This window comes from Carlito syrichta, unplaced genomic scaffold (genome assembly GCF_000164805.1).
Source record: "Carlito syrichta isolate Samal-C Ts95f unplaced genomic scaffold, Tarsius_syrichta-2.0.1 Scaffold90614, whole genome shotgun sequence".
Taxonomy (NCBI): domain Eukaryota; kingdom Metazoa; phylum Chordata; class Mammalia; order Primates; family Tarsiidae; genus Carlito; species Carlito syrichta.
This window is the reverse complement of record NW_007034710.1, coordinates 332,822-343,808: the sequence shown is the minus strand read 5'-3', so window position 1 is coordinate 343,808 and position 10,987 is coordinate 332,822. Positions and strand designations below refer to the sequence as shown.

Here is a 10,987-nt window from a genome sequence, read left to right as displayed (position 1 = left end):
TGGAGCCCAGCAGGTCGAGGCTGCGCTGGCCGGGAGCGGCCACTGTACTCCAGTCTGGGCAACAGAGTGAGACTCCAACTCAATTAAAAAAAAAAAGAAAAAAGGAGTCATCCAGATTTGTGATGCTACTCCTATGTTAAATGGAGGAAATTATGTGCTCATGTGGTATTTCCGATTGTGCAGATTCTCCAAGCAAAATCATTTAACAGGCATGTTCAAAGCTGGCTTAGGGGACGCGGGTGCTTCTTATAATTTGAGGTGTTCAGTCATGGTCCAGACAGCCACTCAGTGGAATTCAAACAATTCAAACACCCAGTGGGAGGTGGAGCAGACAGGCTTTGAGGCGTTTTCCAATTCTAAACTCCTCGGATTCTTGCACTTGGCCGCCAGGCTGCTCACGCTAAGCTCCCATTCCCCATTGCTTTCTTTTCTCCATTTCTTTTCCTCCTACTTCTCTCCCTCCTACCTCTTGCCATTGCAGTGATCTTCGCTGTTTTTCTTCTCGGCCCTTTGCTCTCACTTCACTGTTCTCTCTTGTCATGTTCAAGAGTTTAAATCAGGCATGTCCCACTCACAGCCTGAACGCCGCATGCGGCTCAGGACAGCTGGTCATGCGACCCCACAGCATCTTTTAACATCATGTGGTTTTTAACGTTTAATTTCTTCACGACCCCAAGCGTAATTCTATTTTTGAAGTTTGTAATCATGCCTTACTCATGACGTCGCTTTTTGGCAGCATATACATTCGTAAGCAGCTGTTTTCAGTTAGGAAGCATACCAAGAGCAAAATTTGAACATTTCTGTTGAACACCTTGATAACTCACTAAGAACTGCGACCACTTCCCGCAAACCAGACATTGAGAGTTAGTTTTGTATGAACAAGATCAAATTTCCCACCAGTTTTATGTTCTTATTTTTCTAAAATTTAAAATAAAAAACTATTTAAAAAAGAAGTCTTATTATGTATATACACTAACTATATTATATAATTTATGTGTGGCCCAAGACAATTCTCCTTTACTCGATGTGGCCCAGGGAAGCCAAAAGGTTGGACACTCCGGTATAAATCTTGATTTTAATGAATTCTAATTTTTCCTTCTGAGACAGAGAAAAGAGACACCAAGAAGTAAGAAGTGGAAGAGAGACCAGATGATGGTAAACAAAAAAGGTTGGGTAAAAACTAGTAATTTCAAGAAATATAACAACACTGATTAATAAAACAAGATTTTAATACAAGTAATAAGAGTAGTTTCAATGCTGTGTGTGGATAATAAAAAACAAAAAAGCGTAGTTGAAACCTGTATATAGTCTTGTATGCAAGATATCAAGTTGGTTATTATATGTAAAATTAGGGGAAAAAAATTTTAGACTTAGATACATAGTGCTCATAGGAAAGAATCAAAGGAACAACATTTGCTTATTTTACTAGGTTGCATTCTTTAGTGGAATTCTGAAATTTTCTCACTGTAAAACAGATTGCAAAATACATTTTATTCCATGCATGAGTATAAAAATGCATTTGGTTAGAATGCAATTATACATGTATAAACATATTTTATATATATAAAATATATGTTATGAAAAATATATATATAAATATAAGAAAACAACAAAAATCCTAAATCTTACACTTCATTTATTAAAAGTCTATGATGAAAAGCAACCTTATCATAGACTTCAGAAAACCAATATCTATGCATAAACATTTCATATTGAAATACCAGTAGAAAAAGACACTCACCTTGGCTTTATTCTTGAAGATGGACCCAGGTAGTTTGTCATAATGGAGGTGAGTTGCCAAAATCCTTGGTGATGGAAACTGTTTCATTCTCTTAAAAATATCCACAAAATGGTGAAAAAGCGTGTGCGTGAATCACTCCTAAGTTTAGTCTCTAAATGGAAGTTTCGAGCCACTGGTATCACTACATGCTCTTCTTCCACTCCAATATGAATTTATTTATTTAGAGTTGGGGTGATCACTCTGTCTTCCAAGCTGGACTGCAGTGGCACAATCACAGCTTGCTTCAGCCTTGAACTCCTGGGCTCAAGCAATCCTCCCACCTCCGCCTCCTAAAGAACTGGGACTACAGGTGCGTGCCACCATGCCTGGCTAGTTTTTTTAATTTTTTGTGAAGATGAGGTCTCGCTAGCTTGCCCAGGCTAGTCTCGAACTCCCAGGTTCAAGCAATACTCCTTCCTCAGTCCCACAAAGTGCTGGGATTATAGGCGTGAGCCACTGAGCCTGGCCTTTATTTCATTTTCTTACTTTGTAAGGATGAAGAATGAAGAATCATAAACAAATAATTAAAACCTTGTTCTTGAATTTCCTTGTTGGATCCTGCTTACCATTTCCCAGTCTTTTTTGTCATTAACAAAAAAATGACCACTTCTCACAATCAGATCCATAATGATAAGATCAGCTCACAATCTGCACTCGACTTCAACTTGACTTCTTCTATATTCAAGGTCTTTTGCAGAAATGTCAAGTCTTTCCACAGTTCCTGCAAATCCATTTTTTTTTTTTGTAGAAGTGAGATCTTACCATGTTTGTTGCCCAGGCTGGTCTCGAATTCCCGCCTTGACTTTCCAAAGTGCTGAGATTGCAGGTGTGAGCCACTGCTCCCGGCCTCAAATTCATTTTTAACATCTAGATTTTTTTTTAACCAACCAAAACTTCAAGCAATCAAATATTCCAGCAGAACTTGGAAATCCATGGAGTCACTTAAATGTCTGAGATATATTTTATGAGAACTTCTTGTCAGTACGAAGACTACAAAGGGATTGATTCTTTTTTCTGTAGTCGATTTCTACTGATAATTTTGAAAATGGAGTTATCTATTTTATCTGCCAGCGTTAAGGATTTTAACTTAAAATCAGATCTTACCAAGCAGGACTAAGGCTTCAAGTCCTCAGTTCCCTATTTGCACAGGTCACTCACTGCTTAGTCACAGCTATAATACACCTACTCATTTCTTTTTTTTTCTCTCTTGAGGTGGAGTCTCACTCTGTCACCCAGGCTAGAGTGCAGTGGCATGCTCACGGCCACCCCAGCACCAACCTGCTGGGCTCCGGTGATCCTTCCACCTCAGGCTTCCAAGTAGCCAGGACTACAGGTGCGCACCACCATGCCTGGCTAATTTTTTGATTTGTTGTAGAGATGAGGTCTTACCAAGTTGCCCAGGCTGGTCTCGAACCTGTGGGCTCAGACAATCCTCTCACCTGAGTCTCCCAAAGTGCTGGGATTATAGGCCTGAATCACCATGCCTGGATTCACCTACTCATTTCAAGTGATAAAATGGCATTCAGATATTTGTAGCCAATAGTTCTGGAAAAACTTACTGGAGATCCCAACTCAAACAAGTGGGTAAAAAAGAAGATTAAAAAAATAAAAAGCAATGTAAATCAATAATATGGGCCTCAGTGGTGACCTGGCGGTGATAATATCTGATGGACATCAAACTGTACTTTTTAGTATTTAAAGTACTTTTACATCCATTCACAATAGTCCTCTCGATAGATATTGTAACCCCCATTTCAGAGATTAAGTACAGGCTTTGAGGTTTTAAGTGCTTTGTGTAAAATCACGCAGATGGTAATTTTCAGCTTAAGTTATAGAGTACTGTTTGCATTAAATGACATGGCTAAGAACCACATACAGACATATTACAATGGTAATGTTACTAAAAAGATTAGAAAAAGACCCAGAGGAGAAATGAAGGTTAACTATAACAAGACTAGATAAATATATGATACTATGGTCGTAAAAACATGTAAAATAAAAAATAGCCAAACTGGAAGCAATTTGTAAATACTAGATATAAATATATGTCGTTTAAGGGAAAAATACGTATTGTAGAAAAGTTTTATGTAAAGTAAACTGTTGAGTGAATTTCATCTCACCGACTTCCGTTTAAAAATAAAAGGTGGCCGGGCACAGTGGCCCAAGCCTATAATCCCAATATTTTGGGAGGCAGAGGCGAGAGGATTGCCTGGGCCCAGGGGTTCGAGACCAGCCTGGGCAACTTGTTGAGATCTCATCTCTACAGTAAGCCACAAAATAAGCCAGGTGTGGTGGCGAACGCCTGTGGTTCCAGCTACTTGGAAGGCTGAGGCAGAAGGATCGCCGGAGCCCAGCAGATGGCTGCGGTGGCTGTGATCTTGCCACTGCACTCCAGCCCAGGTGACAGTGAGACTCTGACTCAAAAAAAAAAAGAAATTGAAAGCTGGTCAATGTTTGCATTGTTTCTAAGAGTGATGTGTAAAGACCTGGGTAGGAAGAAGTCAATAGAGATTATTAGTGATTCCTTCATTTCTTAGGAAAAAAGCCTCTTAAAGCCCCTGTCCACTCATCCTGTTTGCATCCCTGTGCCTGCCCTGACTGAGCCTCCGTCAGGTGTGATTTACCCACCCAGATCCTTTGCTGCCATCACACCCAGGAGCCAGCACTCACCTCCCATTCCCCACACCAGAACACCTACCTTGTTTACAATGTATTTTCTGCTACGTTGGCTCGTTCCATGGAAATGGACTTCCTTCCACCGAGGCTCCAACTTTTAACTTGTATTTGTCCTCACACCAAGTGTCTCAGTCACTTTCCAGAAGCTGTTCCCTAAGTCCCAGTCTAGTGGCTTTCCTCTTAGAAACCCAGTTCTGCCTGCCTGTTGGGAGTCCGTGTGGCGCTCACTTCTGAAAGTTTTGCTGAGACTGTGGTTTTCCCTTGCAGCCTGCCCTTCCTTCCAAGATGCATTCTGGTGTGAAAAGAATCGGGGACAGGGGAAGCTCAGTCTATATCCCATCTAGATTGTTCTGTAGGTCAAAATTTACTCTTTGGCCGGGCATGGTGGCTCATGCCTGTAATCCCAGCGCCTTGGGAAGCTGAGGCAAGAGAGACCAACTTGGACAACAGAGTGAGACCTTGTGTCTATAAAATATACAGAAATTAGCCAGGTGTGGTGGTACTTGCCTTAGTCTCAGCTACTCAGGAGGCAGAGGCAGAAGGACTGCCTGACCCAGGAGGTTGAGGTTGTGGTGAGCCATGATCAGTTCAAGCACTGATGTCCTGAGACAGATCCTTGTTCCATTTCTTCTTTGTCTTCCCTGGGCAGGGGGCACCTGTCTCACACCCAAGACCCAGCTGGTTATGTTGGAAAGGTAAGTAACAACAGGTGGTATGACCTGTTACCACCTTCATGCACATCCGTGCCTCACTCAGCTACTGCTCAATCCCTTCCTAATATGCGCGCGCACACACACACACACACACACACACACACACACACACACACACACACACCAGAGTCATAATTGAGATGGGGAAATCAGAAATCATGTCTTAGTAGGAAAAGACTGGGAAGTCCCACTAGCAGACTGCCCAAGTCTATGTCATCAGACATGGCATATTTTGTTTCAGTTTGTTTCCTGAGGTTTCTTATCTTACCTTTCCTTCCTTTTTTTTTTTTTTAAAGGGAGAAGCCTGGTTCGGTGGCTCACATCTGTAATCCCAGCACTTTGGGAGACTGAGGTGAGAGAAGAACTTGGGCCTAGGAGTTCAAGACCAGCCTACATATTTAAAAATAAATATATAAATATTTTTAAAAGGGCAGGGAGGAGGGCTGGCTCTACAGGGTAGTCTTAAGAGCTCAAATTGGAAAGTTTGGGCTCATAGTGTGGTGGCTCATACCCGTAATCCCAGCACTTTGGGGGACTGAGGCAGGAGGATCCCTTGAGGTCAGGAGTTTGAGACCAGCCTAAGCAACAAGTGAGACCCTGTCTCTAGGAGAAAAAAAAAAGAAAAGAAAAGCCTGAGTTCACATCTTGGCTCTATCACGCATTAGCCCCTTGGGAGAGGTTCTAATAGATTTACCTTCTGTGGAACACTGACAAGGTTATTATGGATAAAATGAAATAATGCCTGAAAGTGCTGAGATGTGGTAGGCACACAACTAACTGTAATAATTATTTGTATTGCACTCTCTGAACTCAAAAGTTAAGAATTTTCAAAACAGAAGTCTTTCTACAACAATTTGCTATAAGAATAAAGGATGTTTGTACTAACCTGATATTTCTCTGAATCTCCACATTCAAGAACTGGGAATTCTGGATATTCATACTTTTTGTTAGAAACAGCAAATATTAATTCACTGACAATGTGGAGAATCCAATTTGAACCTGTCCGAAAAGTTAGAGAATAAAAGTTCACTAAGGAGTCTTGGTATAACAAAGGCATGTTACTTTAGCATATACATGAAAAAATTAGAATCTACAACCATATCCTGATGAGTACATTCAGCTTATCTATGTCTGAAATAACCTGAGCTATGGGGGAAAAATCAGTTTGAATAAACCAAGATTTATTTATATTAGCATAAAATTCAATGTATCTTATTTCTCATATGTCTCCTTTAACAAGAGACAATGCTTTTTTTGACTCTAGACTATGTTCCCTATAGAATAATGTTATATCATAGAAATACTTGTTTATTATATATCATCTAAATTATTTTACCTTAAGTTAATATTTTCTATGTGAGTATATAATTTTGATTTTATTAAAACCTAGCATCAGTTAAGAAAAAGAAAAAATATTAAATGAGGTTGGCTTTAATAATCAACAGCAAAAAGAATTAAAAGTAGCCGGCATATAGCAGAATAATCTAGATTTTCATATCTCCACTGATGAAGAACTTTTGTAAAAATGATTTGAGAAACTGGAGGACTGACGTTTGATTCTAAAAAAAAAAAATCTATTACATGGAAATCCTCATATAAATGATAGAAGTGGAGCCAGGCATAGTGGCACACACCTGTAATCCCAGCATTTTGGGTGGTCAACACAGGAGGATTGCTCAAGCCCAGTAGTTCGAGACTGGCCTGAGTAACACTGTGAGACCTCATCTCTATTTAAAAAAAAAAAAAATCAAAAATTAGCCAGGCGTAGTGGCATGTGCCTGTAGTTTCAGCTGCTAGGGAGGCTGAAGTGGAAGGATCACCTGAGCCCATGAGGTCCAGGCCTTAGTGAATTGTAATCCTGCCACTGCACTCCAGCCTGGGCATCAGAGTGAAAACTCAACTCAAACAAACATGCTTTTGTCTTCAGTCAAAAATCAAAATGAAATTCTCTGCTCCCTCCAGTGCTTGATGCCAGATAAACTTCTCCGCGTTTGTGTTCTTCCCATCAGCCTCGCCACCCATCCGGACACCATCCATCCTCCATCACGGCCTCTTCCCTCAGACACTGGAGATTTTCAACCTAGCAATTCTAGTCACTGATTTGACAATCTATGTACTTCACCACGGCAGCCCCCTTCTCCTGCTGTCCAACTAGCCTCCTGCAGAGAGGAATCCCCTTCATCCTACTCTTGTCTCCAACCACTCACTCCAGGACATTTGCAGGGAATGCTCCGGTATTTACCGCACTTTGGGTAGGATGCTAGCACAATGTCATCGTGTCTGGCTTCGAAGGCTTCCAGGGCTTGGAAAGTTTCTGAGGTGCCCATGGTGACTGGGTAAGGAATCCCCTGATGGGTGAAAAATAGGCGAGAAAGTGCAGTTTCTTTAGATTTTTCTAAAGCTTCATCAATGAACTCAGTAAAATTGGACTTCGCCATGGTGGCTGCCTGCTAATGTCCCTGCTCTGTGGTTGTCCAGGGGCAGTGGTTGCTTTTATTGGAGTTTTCAGGGGCTGGAACAAAGGGCTCCTCCCCGTCATGTGAAAAGGAAGGCACTTTGCTCTCCTCTTCCTCCTCCCTTTTTTCAATCCTCTGACAAAGGGTGAGCCACTGAGCCACAGGTGCTCAAGAGGTTGAGGATCAGGGAATGTGACCCGAGGCTGATTTCAGAACCATTTAGGCAACCCATTCCATGACAGTAAGAACAAAATCTCCTAATAGAAGAAAAGCAATATTAAGTATCTAACAAACAGGTATTTAATTGAACCAGGCAGGCAGTTTTCCTGCTAGAAATTCACAGGAAACTCCAGTTCTGTCCTTGACAGAGAGCTCTCCACACATTCTCTGTGCTTTGACAAGGAAACAGTGGGATTGGAAGGTAATTTCGTGGGGTGGAAAAAAGCCCAGTTTTGGGGGCAGTTGTGGGCACAGGGCTCACTTCTATCACTGACTGGCTCAGTAGATTTAGAAGTGTAAAGACCTGAATTTGAACCTTGGCTCTACTAATCAGTGGTTGTGTTTCTCTGAGTTGTACATAATGTGTCTCTAGAAGTTTCTGTAAATGGGGACCATAATAGCTGCTCCTCTTTTTCTATTTAACAATACAGTTGTGTGGTTCACAGAAGGGAGTGATCTCCTCAGTCCTCTGAGCTCAGCTCCCTCTGGTCAAGCTCTTTAGAGTGAGATGCCCACTCTCTGGGGCTGTCACACTCCTCTTTTTTTTTTTTTTTTTTTATTGTGAAGTTGTTAAGGGTTAGGTATACAATTGCGTTTCATTCAGGCACCCTGTTGATATGGGGTGTTTCCCCGTTCCCAGACAGATATTTGCTACTGTTAATCCCATCTCCCTCCCCCCACCATAGTTTCCCAGTATAGTCAGTCATTTTCGTATAGTATTGCATTGGATGTTTAAGGTCCATTATGTGAGTGAGAACATGTGATACTCAGATCTTTGTTTCAAGCGTTCCATATTTTTCCTACTGGGAATATATCCTGAAGAACACAAATCACTCTTTTTTTTTGAGTTGGAGTCTCACTCTGTTGCCCAGGACAGAGTGCAGTGGCTGCTCCCGGCCACTGCAGCCTCGACCTGCTGGGCTCCGGCGATCCTTCCACCCCAGCCTTCCAAGTAGTTGAACTACAGGCGCACACTACCATGCCCAGCTAATTTTTGGTTTACTATAGAGAGGAGGTCTCGCCAAGTTGCCCAGGTGGGTCTTGAACCCGCGGGCTCAGGCAATCCACTTGCCTTGGCCTCCCAAAGTTCTGGGATGACAGACTGAGCCACTGGGTCCGGCTCACACTTCTCTTTCTCCTTCGGGTAAGTTGGCCTACACGACCTGCCTCCCTTGCTCCTTGGAGTGACCCTGTGATGAACACAGCAAGCTGTGTCCATGCTTGGACAGTGAACATGTGCCTGGGAGCCAGACTTGCTAATTTGGAAGGAAATAGTACTCCTGGGGACAGTAGACCTACAAGGCAGAAGACACCTGGCTCACTGGACAGCCTCAGAAAACAGAGCCACGGTTCACACCCTGGATAGTAAACCTCTTCCTGACCTATGTGTGAAGGAGCATAGTTGTTTATCTTGTTTGAACCATCGAATTGTTGGCATCTCTTTGCTACAGCAGCTTGGTCTATATCCCATGTAGAACATTCTCTGGGTCAAAATTTACTCTTTGGCTGGGCATGGTGGCTCACGCCTGTAATCCCAACGCCTTGGGAAGTTGAGGCAAGAGGATTGTTTAAACTCAGGAGTTTGAGACCAACCTGGGCAACATAGTGAGACCTCGTCTCTGTAAAATATACAAAAATTAGCCAGGTGTGGTGGTACTTGCCTTAGTCTCAGCTACTCAGGAAGCTGAGGCAGAAGGACTGCCTGACCCAGGAGGTTGAGGTTGTGGTGAGCCATGATCATGCCACACTGTATTCCAATCTGGGCAACAGAGTGAAACACAGATTTAAAAAAAAAATTACTCTTTGGTCTCCTGTTAAGTCAAAGACTCATAAACATAGACTATACTTTTATTTTTATTTTTTATTTTTCTATTCTCTTTTCTACATCATTGTCCTTACCTTTTTTTATTTTTTTTGAATCAGAGTCTCTGTTGCCAGACTGGAGTGCAGTGGCACACTAATGACTGCTACAGCTTTGACCTGCTAGGCTCAGGTGATTCTTCCACTTCAGCCTTCCAAGTAGCTGGAACTACAAGGCATGCGCCACCATGCCCAAGCATAGTTTTTAAAAAACTGTATTTACCTCCCTCTAAATCAATGATAACCAGTTAACTCCCATATATGCCAAGTTACCTAGCTGGAAAGTCATTCATATATCAGTTAAAATAACTAACATTGGCTGGGTGCAGTGGCTTGTGCCTGTAATCCCTGCATTTTGGGAGGTGGAGGTGAGGGAATTGCTTGAGCCCAGGAGCTCAAGACCAGCCTGGCAACTTGGTGAGACCTCGTCTCTACAACAAATCAAAAAATTAGCTGGGCATCTTGGTGCATATCTATAGTTCCGGCTGCTTGGAAGGCTAAGGCAGAAGGATCGCCTGAACCCAGCAGGTTGAAGCTGTGGTGGCTGTGAGTGTGCCACTGCATTCCAGCCTGGGTGATAGAGTGAGACTCTAACTCAAAAAAAAAAGTGTTACTTTAGTCAGGCAAGTTGAGGCCACAGAGACTAAGTGACTTCTCGAGGTGGTGGTGTCAACCCAGGCTGGGATCAGAAAGCAGGTCCTACAGCTCTGTACAGGCAAAAAGACAGTGACAGTGAGATCTCAGAGGTCACGGGTTTCATATTGGAGCTTCTTTACCAGCTATGAGAAAAAAGGTTGTGGGAATTTTCACTGGGGGAAAAAAAAATTTTACCTCCAGAGGAGAGAAATTTTTGTGACCACAAGGGGAATAAATTCCCTGGGTTCTAGAACATTTTATGTAATAACAGCATTTTGGGGACAAAAGCGAATTTAATGCATATATCGATTGAAAGATGCATTCCAATTTCAGAAATCTAAACATATGGAAACACATACATCTTGTAAGTGAGAATTTTTTTTTTTTGAGTCAGGGTCTTACTCTGTCACCCAGGCTGGAATGCAGTGACATGATTATGGCTCACTGCAGCCTTGACCTCCAGGGCTCAGGTGATCCTTCTGCATTGCCTAAGCTGGGCTCAAGTAATTCTCCTGCCTTGGCCTCTCAACGTGCTGTAATTACAGGTGAGTCATGGTGCCTAGTCATGATATTTATTTATTTATTTATTTATTTTTAGTTTTTTGAGTTGGAGTCTCACTCTGTCGCCCAGACTGGAGTGCAGTGGC

General features: G+C 42.2%; 1 protein-coding gene across 1 annotated transcript in view; it reads right to left on the bottom strand.

The window, feature by feature from the left end:
* The window catches only part of SULT6B1 (sulfotransferase family 6B member 1), an 11,015-nt gene extending 500 nt beyond the window's left edge, over positions 1-10,515 (bottom strand). Inside the window, exons 1-4 of the mRNA XM_008058756.2 lie at positions 10,481-10,515; positions 7,412-7,517; positions 6,056-6,168; positions 1,742-1,831 (exon numbers count right to left, since the gene is read on the bottom strand). Coding sequence (XP_008056947.1) covers positions 1,742-1,831; positions 6,056-6,168; positions 7,412-7,496 — 288 coding nt within the window. The 5' untranslated portion in view covers positions 7,497-7,517; positions 10,481-10,515. The remainder of the gene's footprint in view (positions 1-1,741; positions 1,832-6,055; positions 6,169-7,411; positions 7,518-10,480) is intronic.
* Positions 10,516-10,987: the final 472 nt, after the last annotated feature.